Here is a 25,524-nt window from a genome sequence, read left to right as displayed (position 1 = left end):
CGACATGCTAGAAGTCAATGGTTCTTTCTTATTGGAGTGTCTCTTTTTACGACATAATTGGCCTTGTCGAGCAAAGTTGGCCTTATCCAATAGACAACATTGGAGCAACTACGTCATTTATTGACGATCATCATAACTCACCAAAACAATGGAAGAACAGAATGTTTGATCATAAAAACAATACCATCAGAACAGATATGTTGGAGCGATGAGCGTTCGCATACTGCTGTGTAGTAGCAGAGGTGGAAACAAAATAAAAAATTGCGCAAGGATCATATCCATCGTTGTTTACCATTGACTTGTAGCATGTAGCATGTTGAATTGATGGAATGCCGCCTTAAGATTCATGAATTGAAGTTTTGTGTTTTGATGAAACATTCACCTCTATTCCGAAATCCGATCGGATTTGAAATTAGCACTATGTTGCATTCTGTAACCCGAACGAGATCGACTTCTGAATTCTAAAAAACATTATATTATATTATTATGTTATAAGTTTTAACGGGAATGATAGGTAAAGTTATGGTGAGAAATACGCGTTCGAAGTATTTGAATAACACCAATTAAGAATTTTCATGGATATCGAACAGAGCTTTTCGTTATCTATTGATATTTTTCTTGAACGGGTTGACGGGTTATAAGTGCTTTGAATGTCCATGCACAGATATTCGAACTTAAAGCTCGAGCAAGATACTTTCGTTCATTGATGTATGCAATGAACGCATCGAAGAAAGACTAGAAAAACGACTGCAGTAGGAATTTAGCATCCAACTGATGCTGACGACACTAATCGCTAGATTTGATAATATATATGACGAACTTCATGCCAATTCGATTGGCAGCACCATCTCAGATTGCAGTAAAACGATATTGGTGTGAGGACATTGGTCATTCAAGCAACTTTGCTACTTGAAACCACCAAAAAATAATTAGACTACTTTTTGGAAAGGACTAAGTGGTCGCGTAAAGGGTGTGTCACATCCAATTGCATCACGGAAAAAACGCTGTAGAAATTTAATTTTTAGGAATTATATCTTCAGCTTTCGCTTATAATCAGATAAGAGTGTATAGATCACGTTGGCCATGCTTCACTGTAAATTTTTCGTAAATTTGGAAAAATGTCGTCGAACGAAAAAGAGCGTCGTGAATTAATCCTGCGCACTCATTTCGAGAATCCGGAGTTGTCACATCGGGACATCGGTAAGATGCTGGGAATCGTCCAATCCACGGTCAGCAGAGTACTAAAACGATACTTCGAGAACCTAACCATCGACCGGAAGGTGAAGAACGGCAAAAATGGATGCTCCGTCAGTGAAAAAGATCACAAGCGCGTTGTTAAGCAGTTTAGACGTGATCCGAGAAGTTCGGTCCGGGATGTCGCCAATAAGCTGAATTTGTCAAGTTCATTCGTCCATCGGACCAAGCAGCGGGAGGGCCTGTGTATATACAAGGTTCAGAAGGCTCCTAACCGCGACGAAAGGCAAAACATGGTGGGGAAGACGTGAGGCCGGAAGCTGTACACCGAAATGCTGACGAAGCCGCATTGCTTGGTAATGGACGACGAAACCTACGTCAAAACGGACTTTCGTCAGCTGCCGGGTCTGTTGTTCTTCTCCGCAGAGGACAAAAAAAAAGTTTGCCAAAAAGTACATGGTGTGGCAAGCGATCTGCTCTTGCGGAAAGCGGAGCGCCCCCTTCGTGATGACCGACACGGTAAACGGGCAGGTTTACCTTAAGGAGTGCCTACAGAAGCGCTTACTACCACTATTGAAGCAGCACGAGGGCCCGACCATCTTCTGGCCGGATCTCGCTTCGTGCCACTATTCAAAGGACGTGTTGGAGTGGTACGAAGCCAACGGGGTCACCTTCGTGCCAAAGAAAATGAACCCGCCCAACGCGCCGGAGCTTCGCCCAATAGAGAAATATTGGGCGATTATGAAGCAGGCCCTCCGGAAGAACCCAAAGGTTGTCAAATCGGAGGCGGACTTCAAAAGAAAATGGATTTCTGTTCAAAAAAAAACTACAACCTGACGTTGTACAGAACCTTATGGACGGGGTAAAGAGGAAGGTGCGAGCATACGGGCTTGGGCTCGAAGTATGAATAAAAAGAAAATGCCAAAAGTTGTTTAATAGTTTTTATTTTACTGTCTAAAATTTTCAAAAGGATCGGTCTACTGGGCGAATTTCTACAGCGTTTTTTCCGTGATGCAATTTGATGTGACACACCCTTTATTATACAACGTTATCACTGACTCTGGCTATGACATTGCATCATGCGGCGAACCGACACACTGGCCAGAGGATCTCGCACGACTTCCGGACCTGCTAGATTTCACTGTCACAAAAATATTAATAGTAAACGAATTCGATCGAAGCTTCTTCTGGACTTATCATTTAATCACTCACCAATACTCCTGGAATACTTCATAGAAAAGCAAGTGAAGCAGAAGTCATCTAATCTCACTAACTTTTCAACGAACTGGACAAAATATAAGACACATATTTCCTCTAACATTCTCGATCTACCCCTGGATAACGAACATAACATCGAGGACGCAGTTAACCAGCTCAGTGTACTCTTGAAGAATGCTGCGAAGATAGCTACCCCACCTATGAAGACCCAGAAACACGAAAAAATTATTACTGCCTCCTACATAAAAGCAGCAGTTGCAGAAAAGCGACGACTAAGACGAACCTGGCAAAACAAACGATCGCCAGAATCTAAAAACCAGTTCAATATGGCACAACGTAAATTAAGAAAGCTATTACAAGACGAGAAAGATGAAAAATTCCATAATTACTTAACTGAATTGTCGCCAAATCAAGATACTAATTACTCACTATGGTAGGCAACTAAGAATCTAAAACGACCTCAGTTACAGGTCCCGCCGTTTAGAATGCCCTCTGTTAATTGGGCCAGAAGTGACGATGAAAAAGCAGCAACTTTTGCAAACCATCTTCAGAAAGTTTTCACTCCGAATCAATCCGGACCAAACCAAGAAACGCTCGAATTTTCTGGTGCTACAAACCGAAACAAAATGAAAATCAAACATCGGCTGGTGAGACATATCATCAAAAATCATATCAATGTGAAAAAGTCACCCGGTATCGACTACAGACGCACAGAAAGTGGAATCTTATAGACCTATTAGCATCCTTCCAACGTTCTCAAAAGTGTTCGAAAAAATTATCCTAATAAAATCAGCGCCCGAGATTGAAAGTTTAATCCAGAATCACCAATTCAGATTCCGAGCACTATTGAACAAGTGCACCGACTGATAGAAGAAATTCGTAAAGTATATGAAGGTCGCGGATATTGCTCAGCGCTTTTTCTTGATGTAGCTCAAGCATTCGATGAAGTCTGGCATGAAGGACTGCTCTATAAAATTGAAAATATGCTACCACAAGTATATGAAATTATGCGTTCTTACCTACTGGGAAGAAAGTTTCATTTTCGGTATAACCAAACACTATCGAAAAAGCGACAAATATATGCTGGCGTTCCTCAGGGCAGTGTTCTTGGACCAGTTCTCTATCTCATCTACACAGCTGAACTCCCGACCGCGCGGAACATAATGACTACAACATTCGCAGATGAAACTGCTATTCTCAGCAGTCACAAAAACAGAACGATTGCGTCACGGGATCTCCAGGAACATATAACGGTCGTGGAAAAGTGGCTTCAAAAATGGAGAATGAAAGTAAATGAAACAAAATGAGTCCATGTTACGTTCACGCTTAATCAGAACACATGCCCACAAATCAAGTTCAATGGATCTGCAGTGCCTCAATGGAATAAAATTAAATATCTCGGTGTACACATAGACCGCCGTCTAACCTGGAAGAAACACAAAGAAGCAAAGAGCAAATCAAATACATTGGCTAATCGGGAGGAAGTCGAAATTAAAACTAGAGTTCAAACTACTTCTATACAAATCCATGATGAAGCCTATTTGGCATTATGGCTGTCAACTGTGGCAAACAGCTTCAGCAAGTAATATCGAAATCATCGAAAGAGTACAAAATAAACTGCTAAGACAAATTACTGGCGCCCCTTGGTACATCCGCAATAGTGTCATACATCGAGACTTAGAGATGGCGACGGTTAAAGAAGAACTTCATAAAACGAGGAGGAAATTTGCGGAAAAGGTGAAGAATCATCCAAACCCACTAGCAAGGCGACTCGGTCAACCTATGGTAACACGTCTGAAGAAAAAAAACCTTAATTATTTGAACGTGGTCAAACGTTAGTGTTGTGCTCCAGCACACATGTGAAATTTTAACTGTAAGAATTGATAACAAACGTAATACTTTATTATGTTAGAACTAAATGTATAACCAAACATTGTTATTTCCACATCATGGAAGATTCAATAAATGTATGTATGAAAAAAAAGTAACTTCCTCACGCCGGAGGAAAACATTTTTCGGATGATTGAGGACCCGCACGTTTAGATACTTGTCCGATACTCGTTTGATACTTTATTGATACTGATTATTTACAGGGTTTGCTGGTTCTTAAATACTAGGATATTGATTTGTCAGCAATTTTGATGCCCCTCGCTTCCCAGTGTGAAATGAGTCACAATTTTATTCAATAATATTTTTGCCACCCGGGAAGCAAAGGGCGATCAAATTCGGTATCCCTTTCGAATCGGGAATATGCGTCTATGCTATACTTTTTATGTATTAAGTTTTCTTCCAGTCGCTGGTTGGGTTGAACCGCGACGAAATCTAATTGCTGATCCTAGCACAACTGACCTATATCCATACTCGCCAACGTGTGCGCGTATTGAATCAGCTCTTTGTAATCTGATTCCACGCTCGGTCAGTGGCATGGCGGCGTACTCAAATTGTCGCTTTACAGCTGGTGGAAGGAAAATTGAACGAACGCTAACAGCTGATAGCAGCTAACGGCGACAACCGGTTCATTTTACCCGCATTTTCCCCATGAATTATCTGTTACTTCTCAAACATAATTTTCATTACATAAAAATGGTTATATCTCGAAAAGTGTTAGCCCTAAGATAAAACATGTGTAGTTTTTCATGTAGAATCGCATATAAGTTCAATTTTTCATAGCTTTTTTTCTAAACCCTTTGGGGGACGCTCATAAATTTTGTAGTTGGTTGGCAACACCATTAGCAAATGTCAGAACGCAAACGTCATATGACAACACACCATTTTTTTAAATTTTGAATGATATAAAATGTCTGTGCACCATGAGTATTTTTTTTTGTGCCTCAAAGGATTAAATGGATTATTCGCAATATCGATTTTCGATATTTTTCGATATGGAAAAAATATACGAGACTTGATAAGAATCAAAGAAAAATATTTTTTCGGTACACCCTTTTTCATGGAATTGTTGCATACGCTGAGAGAAATAATTACTAAATATAACGAATTTTTTGGTAAATGCTACCAATTTATAGTCATTTTCGACCGTACTAATAAACGCTTATGTCAAGCAGAACCATGATTCGGAAGCCCAATATCGGCTACATTTTCCCGCCGAAAATGCACGTATCAGAATTATATTCTTATTATACCTCCGTATTGCCTCACGGCAACAATGAGAATGGTTAATACGCACTTTTCTCACCAGTTTCCAGATATGACAATCTCCAAGTTTACTAATATTATCGAGTAAAATATACTAACCTCTGGTAGGGATGCGGATTTGTTGACAATATGTACAAACAATTTGTACATCCTACTAACTTTGCATTGCCAAATGTATTTGGTAGTTTTCGACCGAGGATTTTTCTCAGTTTAATTACCAAAAATTAATATATCGAAGTCCGTTTTTGAATTACTAGGAAACCTGGAGTTGCATTAACTTTATTTTTGGAATACTAGGGTTCAAGCAATGTTATCAATGTTGGAAAACATTTTCCATAAGCCATGTATCCAACGATGAAAAATTTCTATGTGTATGGTAATAGACGTGCAACACTAATGGAGTAAATTGCTGATAAGGTTGCTGTAAATATATAAGTCCATTTTCATGAATGCATTATGTGAAGAAATCGACGAATACTGATAATATGGAGTTTTCTATATTCTTTAACGTTAAGAAGTTCGTTGAACGAACAACTTTCTTGTCATCTAAATTTGTACCGAGCTCTACAGCAAAGCAACGATTTCCTACAAGCGGGTTACCCGCGAACGCAAGTTGCAAAAAAAAAAACGATCCTCTAAGGAACCAATGTTAATGCATGCGCTAAACATTTCAATACCAAATTGTGGCATGATCTGACCGGAAAGTGTTGATTCGATATAATGAATAAATAGTCAAATGTATCTAATGTAAAAATAACCGCTTGAAGAATCCAGATACAGAATATCGCTTGGTTGTTGCACTGGATGAGGATTATTTCTTTATTTGAGTATTTGATGTTGGTTTGTCCACTTTTTAGAATGCTCTAGTTCAGAGCATCTGTGTCAAATCACTTATTCAAATGTTTCCAAAAGTTGTCTGTGTCTAGTTTCTATGATATTTTTACGGATTCACATGTTTTTAATGTTTATAAAGTCGGTGGACTTTATAAACTATTGATGTCATACGCCCCTCATTTGAGTTAACTTTTAATCAACCACTAGATGATTATTTGGTAAGTAAGTAAGTAAGTAAGTAAGTAAGTAAGTAAGTAAGTAAGTAAGTAAGTAGTAGAACTTTCCTGGGTTATAACACTCACAAATATTGTAAACATCATGCTTGCACACCATTCGTCATGTCATCTAAATCATGTAGATAATGCATCTCGATGACTTCAGTTTTGATCATTGTTTGTCCGTTGCACTGATGTTGGTTTGTCCACATGATTACTATGGCAGTTGTTTGGCGCGCTGCAGTTTGTCTATGGTGCCCTTTCGTGCTTTAAAATGCCCAAAAAAAAGACAGTATTCTGTAGAAAAGCTAAATTGCGAATGAATCAATAATGATGACAGTAAATATAAGGATTGAATTTGAATTTCTTCATTCGAAAATAGTGACTTTTAAAACCGGACAAACCATGATCAGAGGTGAACAAACCATGATCATAATATCTTTTTGAAAAAAATCGTAAAAAAACAGAAGAATTTGAATAATTTGAACGCCTTATGGTGTTATGAACAACTAGAGACTAGTAGAGGATTTTCAATAAACCCAAACTCGTCTTGATTACATGTGATTTTCATGAAGAAAAATCGTCTTGCAATTACTAGTTGCGTGAAAACGCCCAAAAACAGACAAACCAACAGTATTCACCCTCTATTTCCGAATTTCTATATGCAATATTATATTTACTAAAAACTGACACTAAACAAACACAAGAGAACTGGAAACACTGCCGTCGTATTACTGAAAAACATCGCAAGGTCGAAGACAAAACCACGCGCGAGTAACAGAGAGACAAAAAAAAAACACCGCGCGTTCTGCCAACTGTGGATCCGCGGTGCGCGTGTTGAACATTTGTGTACATAATATACCTGCATATATCATTATTACACTGGAGAACAACCAAATTGCCGCCGCCGCCACTGGGAGACGACGATCGGCCGGTATTACCATCATCGTACTTTATAACGCGACGCGCTGAGTGTGTGTAGTCCCGGATAATTTATTATCTTGCTAAATTGAATTAAAACCAACCCCTCGATGTTTTGTGGTTACCTTCATCATTTCATCGCCTCCCTCCCACCTCCTCATCCTTCGCAGTCCACATTTATCACTTCAAAAGGTCCACCTGTATTATTTTTTTTTGCATTACGAGCCTCGTTTATTTTTTCGCCAGTGCGAGAATGCTTAGAATAGCTCTTCCGCCGTGTGTTTGCCATTATCATTTAGCAAATGCAATTTCCGCGAGCAGCACGGAACGGAGATTCGGAAATCGCCGCAAGACTGCTGCTTGCTGCTATGCTGGCGTGTTCCGCTGGTGGGTGAGTGGGTGGTCGAGGACGCTTCTTTGATTGCACAATGTTTCCAGCGTTGCTGCTGCTGCTGCTGATGCTCGTGTGGAAGCATGCGATAGCGGGGTAATAAAAATAATACAAACGTATAGAATGTATTCACTTTGTTGCTATTTCCTATGCGCATTGGTGGACGCGCGCGTAAAGTTGTGCAATTTTTTACGACTCTAGATTTGTGCGGTGGATAGCAGCGATTGAAACTTGTGGCGCAACGAAGCGTTCTTTTTTTTTTTTTTGGAGGGCTCCTGTGATTATAGGTGTGTTCGCGGAGGGCAGCAAAAAACAAACAAGAAATAAAAACGCCTCCACATTTGAGAGTGGGCGCAGCAAGCAAGAAGATGGAGAAGGATGGTGGATTAAATCGAATCGGTGCTTGCCAAATCCAGTGGTTGGTTCGAGGAACCACTTGACCACTACCGGATTGGAAGAGCTCCGATATAAATATAATTCATGGTCTGATGGAGTGACGACGTGAACGATGCTGGGGAGATTCATTCTTCGCTTCTCACGTGAGTGTGAATCGCGGTGATTTTGCTTTGTCCAAGGCTGGTGCTAAAACCGATGGCACTGACAATGACATTGAGTGATCCGCTGGAGAGCAATCCACTGAGTTCGTGGTACAAATAAGTACGGTTTTTGTCCACTCTACAAAACTCACATCGAGGCGTTCTAAAGTGTTTTATTTGAAGAACAAACTGCGATTCAGATGTTTCGTCTCTGCCGATAGAACATGATGATTATTATGTGAGAGATGAGACAAACATCTGTGAGCTCTGCGTTCTTCCTCCATATGACAAACGCCGTATGTTAGATGCCTTACAGAGAGGATCGATTGGTGAACTGGAAGCATATATAAAGCGGAGACGCAGTTAAGGTCACCACATTCCAAAGGCGAGCGATGAATGTCAGGGTGGAATCCAACGGGTTTTTTTTTAACATCAATGGAAATTGCATAAGCTTTGATTAGAATTCGTAAGTAAGGTTTATATACAGGGTGTTAGGTTCAGTGTTGTAAACGGTCAACTTTTTGGTGACCATCTCTGTCTTAGCAAAATTGAAGAGGGCCGACAGATTGACGCCATTTACACCGACCTCAAAGCAGCATTCGACAAGGTTGACCATAGTATGCTTCTGGCCAAATTAGCAAAACTTGGTTTCTCTGTAAGGCTCGTTAAATGTCTTCGCTCATATTTCCTCGCTAGAAAACTAGCAGTCAAAATTGGCTCTTGCACCTCAACCTGGTTTGAAAGCAGCTCCGGAGTTCCTCAAGGTAGCAATTTGGGACCGCTACTATTCTCACTGTTCATCAACGATGCCATCGTGTATCTTGGAGCCGACTGTTGCCTGGTATATGCTGATGATCTAAAGCTGTACATTGACGTCAACAGCATTGAAGATTGTCGTAAACTCCAAAAACTTCTTGATAAATTCGCTGCATGGTGTCGCGTAAACAGGATGCAACTAAGCATACCAAAATGCTCTGTCATAAGCTTCCACCGCAAGATGAACCTCTTGTCGTTCGAATACACTGTCGGGGACGAAGTGTTAAGTCGAGTTCAAACGATTCGAGATCTCGGTGTCTTCCTTGATCCAGCTCTGTCATTTCGGAACCACTACGAAGACATCATAGACAAGGCTCGTCGTCAATTGGGATTTGTGAGCAAATTGAGCAGAGAATTCCGATATCCTTACACGCTGAGATCCTTGTATTCGTGCTTGGTTCGGCCGTTTATAGAAACCGCTTCATTAATATGGGACCCTTATCGTAGCACTATGGCTGCTCACATCGAATCAATTCAGGGAAGGTTCGTCAGATTCGCCCTACGTCTCCTGCCATGGAATGATCCGCTGAATTTGCCACCGTACGAACATCGATGTCAGTTGATAGGGTTGGAAACGCTGAAGCAAAGGCGGAAACGGGCTAAGGCAATATTCATCGCTCGACTTCTTGTCGCCGAAATTGATGCTCCAAACGTACTTGCGCAAATCGCCATCAATGTTCCTGGTTATACTCTCCGTCGCTCTGACTTCCTTCGCCTGCCGTTCAGACGTCGAGACTACTCCCTCCACGAACCAATACGTTCAATGATGGAATGCTTCAACGATGTTGCCCATTTGTTTGATTTTAATATCACGATTAACGAATTTAAGAGTAGAATTAAGCGTTTCGTGTTCAGCTAGTTTCACTACACATTTGTTCATTGAGACATACTTGTCGGATGAAATATAATATTAATAAATAAATAAATAAATAAATAAATAAATAAAACATAAATACTGCCCTTGCGCGAAAGTAATGGAAAGTTATTGAGCAGGGTGAGTTTAAAAAACTACATAAATATATTTAAAATATTTTAGGTTTCCACTAGTGTAATGTTTCTTGAAATATCTCTACACTTGCTTAACCAAACTTCAATGTCTATACAGTGATGCTTCTGAATCCGGACGCTTTTTAATCCGGACACTTTTTCATTACATTCAATATCATGCCAAAATCATGACATTTTTTGCATGTTGAGTTAATGTGACTGAAAGTTACTATTGTGTCAATTCAGTTTAGTGTCAAGCATAGTACCTAGCTGTTAACAAAAAAATGTCAAAAATCAAAAATCAATGTGAATTTCACAAACTCATGTCCGGAATAAGAAGCACATTCAGAAAATGCTTTTAAATCCGGACGGTCAAAAGTTGACGATTAAATTCCTTATTGAAGGAGTTGCTTAAGGGTATGTTAGAAGCATTAGTATGGAGTATGGAGTTTGGAGCAAAGATTTTCGATGCGGGAAACCGTTAAACTCTTCGGTATATAGAACGGGGACGATTATATGACCCGTTTGTATGTACGTGGGTAACTTTGTAACTTTGTCTGTAGCGCTGTCCCACATTATTAGAAATTTAACCCCCTTCCTGTTGACCGATTGATCTGAAATTTGGAACACGGATTTCATATTTTTTCTAAACCCCATCAATATGGGTATCAAACGAATGCGCTTGACTAGTAGAACACAGTTATTTATGAAAATTCAGATCCAAAATGGCCGCCAACACAAAATGGCGACATACATTTTTTTTCAAAACTGCAACAATATGTGTATCAAATGAAAGGGCTTGACCATTAGAACACAGTTATTTATGAAAAATGCAAATCCAAAATGGGCCACGTCAGATTTCTATTATCTACAGTTAGTTGTTTCATTACATGCCCCACGATTTTATTTTAGTCTCAACAAGCTCTAGATCAGGGGTTTTCAGATTTTTTTTATGGCAGAGCACTTTTTATAGCAAAAACATTTGATGGAACACCTGCATTTTTCAATCAATAAAACAAATCATGCTTGCATTCACATGACCCAACTGGGAACAACTCTATTTCGGTTGCGTGTCCCACTTATACGTCATCTGACCCGGAGTAAACAAGATAAAGCATATGCCCTGTGAAATAGAAAAAATGAATGTTTTTTCCAAGATGGTTTTTCAAGTGGAAGCATTTGCTATAACTTCACGGAGCACAAATTTCCCGCGGAGCACCAAAGGGGTGTAATAACTACTAACTGCTACTTGCCTTATTATTTTCTAGCTACATTTCTAGTACATCATCTGTATTATTATTATGTTTAATCCCAATGAAACCATTGAACTTAAAAAATGTGTTTTACTTATTTAATTTTTTAGTTTTTAGTACATTATCTGTATCATTAGTATATTTCTCTACAATAAAATCATTCAACAATTTCTATAAAATTTTGGATTTACATTTATCATAAATAACCGTGTTCTATTAATCAATCTCTTTCCTTTGATACCCAAATTGATGGTGTTTTGATGAAATATGTTATTTGCCATTTTGTAGCGGCCGCCATCTTGGATTTATATTTGTCATCAATAACTGTGTTCTGCTAGTCAAGCCCTTCTGTTTGATACTCATATTGATGAAATTTTGTGAAAAATTTGTACCAAACGTGTTTCCATCTAGTCCCGCTACTTATGACGCACCCGTTAGGAGGTTCTACAATAATTAATAAATAATTTCTCTCAAAGATTTGCAACGAAAACACGTGTCCGGATTTCACGTGTACGGATTTAAAATCACGACACGATGAAAGAAATTACAAATTTTGAACAAATATAACATGATTTTGTGGAATTATGTGATTCATAACTTAGATGAAGGCTTTCTAATTCTATTGGAACGCCATTTTTCCATGCTATGATATGTCAATATTTTTCAGTAGTTGAAGTTAATATCGTAAGCGCTTAAGCGTCCGGATGTCGATGCATTACTGTATATCATTGAAAGTATAATTAAATATTTAAAACAGTGGATGGAACAGTGGATGAACCTAGTTTCCTTTTTGAAATTTATGAGAAACAAGCATTTGAATAAATAGAGCTTCTTTTGGTTTATCAGATGAACTTTTTTTCAAACATTTTTATACTTGGGATTTTCTTAGGATTGTCAACAAAAAGGGGTCTCTTAGGGGTTTAGGCTTAGATCGATTCATAGAGGAGTATCAACTGTCTCAAGAAGTTGTTGTCACGTCACGGAAAGTGTACGATCCATTCCAGCGTGACATTAAACTCGAGTCAACCGCGAGTAAGTGGTTTTCTACCTAATTAACAATAGCATAAAAATTAACATTAGAAAATAAAAAAATACAAGCCTAATGTTTTGCGATAAAGAACAAAACTACCACTTTTGACGAATATCTGAGAACCACTATATCGGTTTGGCACGGAATGGCTGTATATATATTGGGTTGGGGAAAAAGAAATGTCGTATATTGTCAATATATGGCAACACTTAAACATATATTGTGTTGTACTTATCGCATCGGGTCATATTATACGGCTATTTAAAGACGACAATCTGTGCTACAGGTATCGTTTTGACAGTGTTGTGATTGTCCTTTTCAGTCTCAAGTTATAGCGCGTCAAAGATGGAGTCCACCAATCAAGAAATTCTCCATGTTTTACGTTTTTACTACCTGCGAGGTAAAACTGCAACGAAGGCGGCCGAAAAAATTCGTGTAGCTTATGGACCCGATACTGTAACGATTCGCACAGCACAGCGTTGGTTTGATCGATTTCGTTCTGGTGTAGTGGCTGTCGAAGATACACCCCGTACTGGTAGGCCAATCGTCGTGGGAACCGATACAATCGTTGAAATCTTCCAAGTAGACCGGCATGTGAGCACTCGCTCAATTGACCAGGAACTGGGTATAGACCATAAAACCGTTTGGAACCATTTGCAGAAGATTGGATTTCAAAAAAAGCTGGATGTATGGATGCCACACAAGTTGACGCAAAAAAATCTTTTGGACCAAATCAACGCCTGCGATGCACTGCTGAAACGACCTGTTTTTGAAGAAGATGGTGACCGGTGATGAAAAGTGGATCACGTACGACAACCTAGAGAGAAAAAAGTCGTGGTCGAAGCGCGGTGAGCCGGCCCAAACCATCGCCAAGCCCGGATTGACGGCCAGGAAGGTTTTGCTGTGTGTTTGGTGGGATTGGAAGGGAATCATCCACTATGAGCTGCTCAACTATGGCCAGACCCTCAACTCGGTTCTCTACTGTGAGCAACTTGACCGTTTGAAGCAGACGATTGACCAGATGCGGCCAGAAATGATCAATAGGAATGGTGTTGTTTTCCACCAGGACAACGCTCGGCCTCACACCTCTTTGATGACCCACCAGAAGCTACGGGAGCTCGGATGGGATGTCCTATTGCACCAACCGTATAGTCCGGACCTGGCTCCAAGTGATTATCATCTCTTCCGGTCCATGTAAAACGCTCTTGGTGATACTAAGTTGGCCTCAAAAGAGGCTTGCGAAAACTGGCTGTCTGAGTTTTTTGCAAATAAGAAGGGGGAGGGGGCGGGGGGATAATGAAGTTGCCTTCTAAATGGCAACAAGTTTGCGAACAAAACGGCGCATATTTGACTTAAATTGGATAATTTTAAGTATGTTAAATAAAGCGTCAAACTTCGATCAGAAAAATTGGTAGTATTGCTTCTTATCGCAAAATATTAGTACCGTATTTTTTTAGTTTTTTCATGAAGGTGCCTCCTTCATTTTACGGTCAATCAACAGTCAAATTTTCCCCTTTTTCCAGAACTACTAGACCGCTTCTGAGGTTTTAACATATCAAATTAAAGACTATTAGTCTTCTTTAAAAAATTACAATCGTGGAAAAATTGGATTTTCCATGTTCCTATATTCTGTCCAATTAGCTACCGCAACCAAAATATCTTAGATTTGTAAAATTATTACTCAAAAACGAAAAAAAAGAATCACATCTCTGATTTTTGAATAACTTAAGTAAAGAAACCTCAGGTTTCAGATAAAAATAAAAAAATATAGCGCTTTGTCCCGAAACCATGTAAACTTAAAAAAAAACAAATATAATCAATAATTACGAAGACTAAATCCAATTTTTTTGCGAGCATAATATTTTTCCAGACAAGACTAGCTGATCGGCTTTAATTTGCATCATATCGATCATCTGATTCAGTCCAGTAGTTCAAAAGTTATGGTTTTTTTAGATTGCATTTTCGGCATTTGGAACAAAAGTGTTGTGGAAAAATGGCGTTAGTGCATTTGGAACAAATGTGGTTAAACATATTTTTAGTTTTTCACCATAAATATTCATTTGTAATCAAATTTATTGTAGTCAAATGAAAAAGAAGGGTTTATTGTATCCAAAAACCAAATTAATTTCGCGAAAAAGTACCATTCTGAGTAATGAGACACTGTTTGTTGGCCAACAAAGTTTAAGTGTTCGGAATTTGAGACAAAACGGTACAAAGCTATGAAAAAAATCGGTAGAGGGTCGGGCCAAACCGTCGGTTTCTCGACTAAGTTGGCGTTGGCTTGGAATTACTCTTTAGGCCATTTTGAATAAAATACCATGCGTTCCATCGAATATTCGGATGAGAAGGATCATTCTATCGTCATTTCTTCTACATTTACATTACACCGTAGTGTATTTCGCTAACGTGGAGACGCTCCATTCTCCACAAATTTGTGCAAAAATGACAAAGTCACACACTTCAACCCTGTGCCGCACCAATCATCAGCATTTGACATCGGCGCGCGGAGAATTCGTTTCCACATGTTTTCTGTACACCCATTCCGCGGCATCCGCGATCCCCCCTTAACGCGGTTCGTTTTCCAGACCAACATTGGACCATTGATGTTTATGTTCCTCCTCCCATCACCTAGGTCTCCACACCCCGCATGCAGTCGATACCGTCGACCGACTGGCGACGCTCTGGTTTATGTTTGCTTGGAGCTAATGGGGCGCTGCAACTTGTCACTCCGAACGCACGTGTGAGTTCCGCGCAAACCAACCGAGGTCCGGGGAGGATCAAATTAAAAAAAAAAAATAAAACTTCTCCTCCGGGTGGGCGGAGGTGGCGGAGCACCGGGCTTTTACTGCATTTCATTTCGCTTCGTTACTGTGCCATGGCGAAAATAAAAATTTATTATTTTATGTCTTCCAATAAAAAAGGAACGGAGAGAATCGGTTCGAATCGTGCTCGAAATGCTCTTACTCTCGCTTTATGTGCCATACCGGGTATGAGAGATGTGCAGTGGGTGTACATTAGGGGCTATTGGGCTAAACTAATTCGATTAAAATAGACTCGTTCAATTAACCGGTCTCACCTGTGACACTGAGTTGCTGTTGTTGTTGTTGTTGTTGTTGCTGCTGATGTTGATGGCGGGGGTGGAGGTGTTCGCCTGGCTTCCAGCCGGGTACGAGTACTCGAGTGGGTTTGTCATGGCCATCAGCGAGTTGAGGATTTCCGGTGTTCGGGGCGTGGTACAAACGCCGCCGTCGAGGCCCAACAGTGGTGGAACGGTCAGGCTGAGGTTTGAATTGTACATTTTCGTTGCTTCCCTCTCTGGTCGGTTCGTTTCGCGAAATTTTAAATAATAACAAAAAAACCGGGCTTAACACACTTTCACTTTTTTATTTCTCTTTTTTTCTTCTGGCACGCACACACAGACCCGAAAACTCTCGCAACTGAAGGTAGTATACGGCGTAACTTTCACGTTGGTTACAGATGATATTTAAAAATTAACAAAAAATAATCACAGATAGTATTCTTCTTCACGGCACGCGGTTCGTTTGTTTTCACTACTCGTGTTTTTGCTGTTGGGCACCCCAAAAAACACGATTAATCTTACGTTTCTCCCCCTTCGGAGACGAGTCGTTTTGATAGCGTACAATAATAAAAAAAATCAGCTCTCAAACACGAAAATATACTACTTCATTTGTATACTTGCAGTAAAAATCACAATATTGAATATTAAAATTTTTTTTTTCGTTCTTCGTTTGTGACCCAGCTCGGCTGCGCCGCAAGCGCAAGGTCAGAGTTTAATAGGTGTGCACAACTTGGTTGTCTGATTCGCAATATCGGCTCTTTCTGGTTTAGAAAAATAGAATAAATAGAATAATAGAAAAGAATAAGCTGGAGACGAGTGCTTCGGCAGATGGAATAATTTATTCGCTTGTTTGTTTTCGCTCTTAGCTGTTGCTGTTACTGCTGCTGCTGCTGCTGTTGATGGAAGGAACTTGATTAAAGACGAGTGATTCAGCTGCGCGCGGACTCGGGACGGTCCTGAGAATCTGCAACGAGATACGCAAAGAAAGAAAGAGAGGGATGAAATATTCTGTTAAAATCGTTTTGACCTCTGTTTGAGTATCTCATGAATTGTGATTGAGTTTTGGATGGAATTTCGAATGAGTTACCGTTGATATGCTAATATTGGAACCGCAATAAATTCGCGATTACACGAAACCGTGTCCAAAATGTGTGTTAAAAATAGCCCAAAACCGTAATATTATTCGGTGCCATAACATCTGATCGAAAACAAATTTTAACGAGTGTGTAATCAATTTGAATGGTATCTTAGGCGATACTTTCATGCTTCGTGGTTCGTTTCGATAAAAATCTACCATCTTCGTGAGATTCAACTGTGTTTACCGTGCTTTATAACATCCATAAAATCGAGATGAATCTTTTTCCCCAGCAACGTTGCTTTATTGCTTCCACGCGCTGACCAACGATAATCTCTTTTGGTTGGTTTCGTCCATGTTGTGGTTTACGGTTTGCAAGCAGCCTTCGATGGTAGGATCGTCATTTTTTTGAAGAAAATATTACCATCATCGACAGAGCTTCTTATTGTTCATTGTTATTTTTAAATGAGTTAACTTTAGAGAAATATTCCTGTTCACACGCTTATTCCAGATTCTTAGATTCTATTTGTTTACATTTGAAATTTCAGCTGAGTTCAAACGAAAAAGGACGCAACATTACAGTTAAACGACATTGTTTTTATTGAAGACTTCCGAATCCGCAATCACGCAATCGTAAATTTTAAATGCAGATTTTATTTTAGTGATTCAAATTTCACGTATAAGAATTTATTCGGTACATATTCCAAATACAGCTTATACCTTTTGTACCGTAGTGACTGCAGTTAAGGTTTTCATTCATCCGAGAATATGAGAAAAAAAGCTTCATAAAGAAATCCATCAGAAACATTCAATAGTTTTATCCAATTTGTCATCATCAGCTATGGGTCGATGTAAATTACACTCGTGACACTGTGCACGATTCTATTTTTCCATTTGATCACAAAGCACGAGGTTACTAGAATTCTTCGTTCTCCAAGTTTATCGGCCGCAGTTTGAAATCAGGCAACAGTCTCTAAATGGCATAATTAGTCATATTATCGACTACGGCGTGAAGTTGTAAATCCCACTTGTAAATTCCCCCTCAAGCTTTCCATTGATGGTAGACAGGAATAGAGAAATGAGCTTGTAATGAAAATGTGAGAGTAATAGGAAGACGGAATATGCCAAACAGCTAGTGAAAATTGAAATAAGCGTTTTACAGTTTAAGCCAGGCGGATGTAAATGTGAATCAAGTTTATGGTTCTGGTTCTGCAACAGTAAAAAATAACCAAACGTGTTTGTCTTGCATCAAATTGCATTTGATGATTTAGAGCTTGATGCAGTGAGTTATAACCGGGGTGTGAAAGTACCCGAAGTGTATTTGGACTGATAAATGAAAACATGGTGTTGGAATTAAGTGCATTCAATATGAAGGTTATATGAAAAATAGGGAAATGTTGAAAAGAGTAGTCTTATTCTTGTTCCTCGTGAGGAGTTGCTTTTACAGTGAAATCTCGATTGATTGTATACAATTTTTTCACAACATATGCTGTGAACCGTTATTCCATCGATCAAATTTCTTCCGAGTCGCCTCTATACATGCGTATTCTTAAATTTGCCATTTAGAATTTATTCAAGGCGTGTTGTTTGTCATAGAAACCTTACTCAAGTATTAATTTAAGAATTATAGAGGGTGGTGTTTAAGACACGACCGCATTGTTGAGTTTTACGAAATTATTCAGTCCATTGCACAATTGCAGTCAATGCACAAAAAAATTACGATTAAACGGTCCATGCAGAAATAAAAATCGATCGATTCGCCTTATCGCCGCTGCAAAATCATAACAGAGAGTATAAAGAAGTATAAAGTAAACACAACCAAAAAACCATGCATTTTAACGTCCGAGCTTTATCTGTTGATAAAAACAGATTTGGCTCCAGAGAGGATCGAACTCACGACCTTCGCGTTATTAGCACGACGCTCTAACCAACTGAGCTATGGAGCCATTCATGAATATCATTTTACAACAATTCCTTTGTATATTGAATAAATAGAGACGCATGTTTTTTTTTAAATGAAATATGATACTTAAATTTAAAAAAAAATATTTCGAAATTGAAACTAAAATAGTTTCTCTGAAACTGACTTTTCGAACATCATATAAACAGATGGAGTCTCTTTGAGTTGGACACTTCAAAAGCTACGATAAACAAACATATTTAAAGTTAGTTCCTGAAGGTATACTTTTGAGGTGTCAGGGTAAAAGTGAAAAAAAAACAGTTGAAACAATCTTTCAATGAGAAAGAATAATTTCTGGCTGAGATTTATAGATCTGAATTTGAATAATTCGTTCTGCAAACTAGCAGCGAGAGTTCTGGGGTTCAATCGTTCAAAACCATCAGTGAACAGCTATTTCTTTGCATTCGAAATATGAATTTGTTTGTTTTTTATCATTCAAAATCTTTGCAATCCAATTACGTACCATTTGCAACTATCCCCCTTCTCCCCCTTAATGTGTCCATAAAGTACAAGTACTTCGAAGTTATTGGACAAGTTTTATTCGTTTCTATGAAGGTATAGGTTTTACTCCGACTGGGTGTCTCCCATTTAGCAGCAAACCTGTTACGGTCACCAATGTGTGAACTAGCTATTTACTGGCAATCACCTAACATGCAACAACCGGTCCACGCGACTTGCCTTGTGAACGAAAACTGTCCGAATGGAGGCTTTATTGGATCATTATCGTCCCGAACCCGAACGATGTATAGCAACGGAGCGAACTCGCCAGAAGCCGAGGAGTAAGCCAGCGGTTGAGTGCTGAGCGGATGGAGTGCTGTCACTCACACATCAGACAGATCCCTGTAGCGTTATTATTAAATAGGCTAACTCATACCACACACGTGCTTATTTGCAAAGTGTCTGTTTTTTTTTCTCTCGTATATTGCTCTTATAATGTTATAGCATATTTGTATATTACACACAAACCCGCCTCTCGCTTGAGTAAATGCTGTGCCAGTATGGGTGGATATTACAGCGCGGATTATATACAGTTTTTGATTTCTTTTCACTGTATATAATCGAGTCAAATTTTTTTTTTGCATGTATTTTTCGTTTTTTTGAAAATAAAAGAGAAATTTGATTTTTGATTCATCCCTTAAAGTCAGAAAACACCTTTCTCAAACGAAAACAATAAATTTATCCAGATTCTCCCAGGAGGTGATAGACGATCATATTTGATGAAGAAAATCCTCCTGCGCATATGTTCGAATTTCAACAATGACGGAGTTATAGAACTTTTTTTTGTTTCGGACTCTGTTGCCTCAAACTGGCTCTACATTAAAAAGTACGCTACGGAAGACGATTCTGATGCTTTCATTTGAAAGATGAGAAGATTTAGTACAGTAGTGAAACAACTAAATTAGTGGATTTTAATAACATTTTGGAAGTGAAACAATTAAAAGTTAATAATTTTTAATGCGTTATTATTCAATTTATCCTAAAAAAATTAAACTAGATTGTTTCTATCAATTAAATTGAAGTTCTTTAACCGCTCTACAATTTGTTCTTTGACGCACAACTTCTGTCTTTCTTAATTTGGCTGCAATATCGATATAAACAATCCCTGGTGGAAATTCAAGCAAAATCTTCAAAAATCACTATTTTTACCCCACTTTACATGTAATAGCCACCTAAACTTCACCTTAACGTTGAAAGGTTACATTTCTTCATGAAATAAGCCATATTTGAAATATAAAAAAAAAATTCCAAACTGTATATAATCGAGTATACAGACTCGATTATATGTGATTCGATTATATACAATTTTGGACTCGATTATATACAGCTCAAAAAACATTTTTTTTATATTTCAAATATGGCTTATTTCATGAAGAAATGTAACCTTTCAACGTAAAATATATCAACCCTTTCAGCGGACTCCGTGGCGCAACGGTAGCGCGTCTGACTCCAGATCAGAAGGTTGCGTGTTCGAATCACGTCGGGGTCAACCAACTATTGGTACGACTTTTTTGTTGATCTGTTTTATTGGCATTTTAGAAGATAGTTAGCCTGGAATATTGGTTTGAACAATATTCTTTTCGATGAAAAAAAGCACTGCGTTGGCCGGGAATCGAACCCGGATCAACTGCTTGGAAGGCAACTATGATGATAATTACACCACTGTTGAAATTAATTCAACGGGATTCCAAAATTATGATTCTCCAATACGGAAATGAACATTGAAGAAACAACACTTTGATCCGTAATTTATTTTATTAATAAAAGAGAGAGAATATAATTTTCCTGTCGGAAGACATAATTGTAGGCAAATATAAATACAAGCAAACCATTTTTTTGTGCGGGGGATAGGGACCGCACAAAAAAGTCGCATAAAAAATCGTGCAAAACTTCACACAGTAGCTTTAAAAAATCGTGTTCGGTACACATTTTGAAAAAAACTTTTTTTGTGCGGTAGACCGCATAAAAAAAAATTCCCCCAAGAAAATAACTCAAATCCACACCATTCACCGTTCAATTTCCTCTTGTTTCCCTGCTTTGCGATGGGACACTTTGCCTCTTCGGTTGCGCGTGACTGTTTTGTGCTTTTAGTTGCATGTCGAAACGTGTTACTGTTAGAGATCATGTCATGCAAAAACTTAGAAAAACTTAGAGCATTTGATGAGAGGAGGGGAATGATTTCAGAAGTGGATAATTGAGACCAAATATGCTTTTTTCGCACTGAAATGCATATAAATGAATCGAAAAAATGGGCGATAACTTCGTTAAATATGCTTCTTTTCATACACCGCACAAAAAAAATCGCACAAAAAAAAAACGCAAAAAAAATCGCACAATCGGAATCGTCGACATTTCTGCACTGTGTGTTGCCCAGGTACGACAACTGCGCGAGTACTTCGCAGAACGCGCCAACCAAAACGCGCTATACCGGGCTGTCTGCGCCGCCGACAGAGGATACAGCGCTCTGCACTTGGCGCAAGCGGAGTACCAACTCAACTGCAATCTGCAGACAGTGGAGGAGAAGATTGCAGCTTGGAAGCAGAAGGCAGTGCATGGTGCCCACCCCCATCAACTGGACCGGCCACACGTCGACAAGGCCGCATCTAATCTGTGGCTAACGCGTGGTGAACTCTCTTCAGTAGTAGAAGCCGACATGATAGCCATCCAGGACAGGATAATGCCGACGAGAAACTGCAGGCGGTACGTCTGGCATCAAGACGTTGATGACATTTGCCGGATGTGCCATCAACCAGGTGAAAACATAGAGCACATTATGGGAGGCTGTCCCGTTTTGGTCAACGCAGCCTACACCGAGCGCCACAACAACGTGGCCCGTATTGTTCATCGACAACTGGCGCTCCAATGTGCTCTACTGGAAGACAACGTACCAAACTACCGGTACCTGCCTGCACCTGTCCTGGAAAATGACCGTTTCAAGCTGTACTGGGATCGCACTGTTCTGACCGACCTCTCGATCCACCACAACCGCCCAGATATAATGGTTTACGACAAGAGCGACCGCAAAGTCACCATCATCGATGTCGCTATTCCACTGAACCAGAATCTGGAGGAGACCCACGGTCGCAAAATCTGCAAGTACCGACCATTGGCCGTGGAGCTCAAGGAACTGTGGGGGCTAAGGGAGGTCCCAAGAATTGTTCCAGTCGTTCTCTCTGGAACTGGAATTATCCCGAAGACACTTCTGGAAGCGCTAAAGGTGTTGAACATCGAGAAGGAATTGGCCGGCATCCAAAAGTCGGTCATCCTTAGCACCTGCGCGATTGTCCGACAATTCCTCGGTCAGGACTAAAACAGCACGAGCATGCAGATACGTGCATTCCGCAGAGCCTAGTCCCCCTTTGGCATTCAGAAGCCCGGGGGCAGGTGAAAATTCTGGCTAGGTTCGCCTAGTTAAGAAGTGAGATAAGTCGCACAAAAAAAATTCGCACAATAAAACCGGACCAAAATATGGGTTACTGTAGTTATTTCCATTACATGATAATGTTTATATAGGTATAATTTCAATCTACCAATAGTTCCATAAATTTATATAGTGTGAGAATATAAATTTGTGGAACTATTGTGCTTATTGGGCATTTATCATCTACCATAATTTTCTAATCGTCTGGTTTACAATCAGATTACTCACGTTTAGTTCCCTTTAATAATTCCAATTTTCAATTCTACGATATCAGTGTTCTAGTGGTAAGATCTAGTAATAAGTATATGTTATATATGTATAATTTTCTATGTAAGCCATATTGTATTTCGCACCGGTCACCAATAATATTGGACTCGGAGATAGCAGGACTAATCATAGGCGAATTCTGTAGTTGTAAGTAATTTTTAAATTAGTTATCCATAAGGCATTAGATTAAGCATAATTTACCCCTAAGTAGACTTTAAGATGAACCTATTTTATCATAAAACGCAATCGACAAACTCTTTGCTCTTTGACTTTGGACTTTTGTTTTCTTTTTGGTCGGTTTTGTTTTTATCTTATTAGGTTTTACTCACTCAAATTGACAATACGCTGAAGCGGTCACTCCACAGTGCCTGTGCTGACCACAAGGGCGCGTTGTTGTTGATTGGCAATACTGTTGAAGCTCAGAGGTGGGCGCATAGGCCTAATAGGGTAGGCCAACAATCACCGACGCTGGACGTTATATTAAGAAAAAATAGTTAAAGCCCATTGACGCGAATAATTTTCAATGCGAAAATTTGAAATAGTGCAAAACAGTGATTTTGCAGGCAATTTCTTTATCTCTATCTCCAAAATTTGGGAGTCAACGGTACTTCTTCTTGAATGGCGTTAACGTTCCCTGTGGAACTCACTAGCGTCATTTATTAATACTATAGTGTAACTATAGGATATGTAGAAAAAAAAATTATAACCATATCATTATAATGTTTATACTATGCTTTTTTTTAATTTGTATTGCGATTAGTTTGTACTGCAGCTTTTTCGAAACTCATATAATATGACTTTGGCATGTGTTATTGTTGTCAATTCATCTTCAAATTGAATAAAATATTGCTAGATCATGTAAAAGTTGTCTACGAACTAAGTTTGATCTTCATTCAATGATTTATTCGTTTATTTGGCTTAACACGTTCGTCGCCCAAATCGACTTTTCTGAGATTCTTGCGGAGCCCAACTTGCGAATAAATTATTGAATGAAGATCAAACTTAGTTTGTAGACAACTTTTACACAATAACACATGCCAAAGTCATATTATATGGGTTTCGCAAAAAGCTGCAGTACAAACTAATCGCAATACAAATAAAAAAAAGCATAGTATAAACATTATAATGATGTCACGCCTTGAATGCATTCTGAGTGGCAAGCTCTAGAGAGTACGCGTGACCACAGTGCAAATCGAAGGAGATTTCTCTGACGAAAAATCCCCCGGCCAGAACGGGAATCGAACCCGAACACCCGGCATGATAATGTGAGACGCTAACCACTCGGCCACGGGTGCACTCAGTGGTACAAGATATATAAAAAATATTTGATGAAATAGAAAACATTTTGGCTCCAGGGGAGATCGAACTCACGAGAATTGTAGCGTTATGATCACGATGCTCTAACCATCTGATCTATGAAGCCACTCGTTAATTTTAGTATCTCTGGCGAAAAAAAAACAATATAACAAAAGACTTCGATCACAACATAAATTGAAATAGAAAATCTGCATTTCGGTGGAATCCGAGGCGCAGCGTGGCTTTTATTCTATAAACTAAAAAAGTAAAAAGTAAAAGTATGATTTTAGATCACCGGAAAACCACATAAATGTTGAAACTAATTTCGTTAGACTTCTATCCGAATAACAGTTTTCAAACTAAAGCTGTTGATAACATAATTTCTGTATTATGTATTGTATTATTTTTCAGTGTTATAAATTGATGTTATTTGTTTTGGAATACATTTTTATGTTGGTCCGGGTTCGATTTATGACCAGCGCTGGATTTCTTTATGCGATGACCAGGATAAACTTTCAATTGAACTCAATACTATAGTCAACTTTTTGTGATCGTTTGTTTGCTCTCAGTCGCCACAGCGAGGAATCATACTAATCTTATACTTCATTCAATCATGTATCAGTTTACAATTTTTTAACGAATTTTAATGTCTGGTGAAACTGTTCACGAGTTAATGTGGAGATTCTATGAATGATAGATAACGGTACTCAGTATAGACAAAAGATTATTAGCGCGGGAAGATAAGAAGATAGTCACGATGCTGAGTAGCTGCGATGCTTCGGACACAACAATGAAAGTAGAAAGGATGAAACGAGGTGGCAGCGGTAGCAAACCACATTTTATTGAAAATTACAATAATTGTACGAAAATTGGTGGAACGACTTGTAGGTGATTCTCGTGTGATATACATGAAGGACAATTATAAAAAATAATTTTTATATAGAAACACATTAAAACACATTGTTCAATACATATCTCTAGTTCACAAGAAATAAACAGATCTTATTTAGCTTTCATAATCTTACATGATACATGCTCTCTCAAAGGAAATTAATTCTGACTAGTACGACACCCATACACAAAATTAATACGATCACAAAGTGCTAAAACTGTTACAAAACAAATAATTCTACTTCAGCTAATGTCGATTAAAAAAAGCTACTTAAGGGCTGACCCCGACGTGATTTGAACACGCAACCTTCTGATCTGGAGTCAGACGCGCTACCATTGCGCCACTGAGTCCACTTAAGTGTGGGCTTCCAATCGAGTTTCGTATACTTATGTGTAACCATCAAGCACATAGAATCATTTTTTTTTCGACGACTGTCGGTGTGGGTCACAAGCAGGGTTGCCAACCATAATTTTGAAAAACCAGGAAGA

At 39.0% G+C, this 25,524-nt stretch overlaps 1 protein-coding gene and 3 non-coding genes across 4 annotated transcripts in view; 1 reads left to right on the top strand and 3 right to left on the bottom strand.

The window, feature by feature from the left end:
• Positions 1 to 25,524, bottom strand: part of LOC129775663 (activating transcription factor 3) — a 189,156-nt gene that overhangs the window by 27,027 nt on the left and 136,605 nt on the right. The window contains exon 2 of the mRNA XM_055780652.1: positions 15,625 to 16,591. Coding sequence (XP_055636627.1) covers positions 15,625 to 15,846 — 222 coding nt within the window. The 5' untranslated portion in view covers positions 15,847 to 16,591. The remainder of the gene's footprint in view (positions 1 to 15,624; positions 16,592 to 25,524) is intronic.
• Trnai-aau (transfer RNA isoleucine (anticodon AAU)) lies at positions 18,575 to 18,648 on the bottom strand. The gene has a single exon. It is a non-coding gene; the product is annotated as a tRNA-Ile (tRNA).
• Trnaw-cca (transfer RNA tryptophan (anticodon CCA)) lies at positions 20,578 to 20,649 on the top strand. Its single transcript has one exon. It is a non-coding gene; the product is annotated as a tRNA-Trp (tRNA).
• Positions 25,315 to 25,386, bottom strand: Trnaw-cca (transfer RNA tryptophan (anticodon CCA)). Its single transcript has one exon. It is a non-coding gene; the product is annotated as a tRNA-Trp (tRNA).

The sequence above is a fragment of the Toxorhynchites rutilus genome, chromosome 3, assembly GCF_029784135.1.
Source record: "Toxorhynchites rutilus septentrionalis strain SRP chromosome 3, ASM2978413v1, whole genome shotgun sequence".
In the NCBI taxonomy this organism is placed as follows: domain Eukaryota; kingdom Metazoa; phylum Arthropoda; class Insecta; order Diptera; family Culicidae; genus Toxorhynchites; species Toxorhynchites rutilus.
The sequence above is the reverse complement of the archived record's forward strand: the minus strand, read 5'-3'. Positions and strand labels throughout refer to the sequence as shown.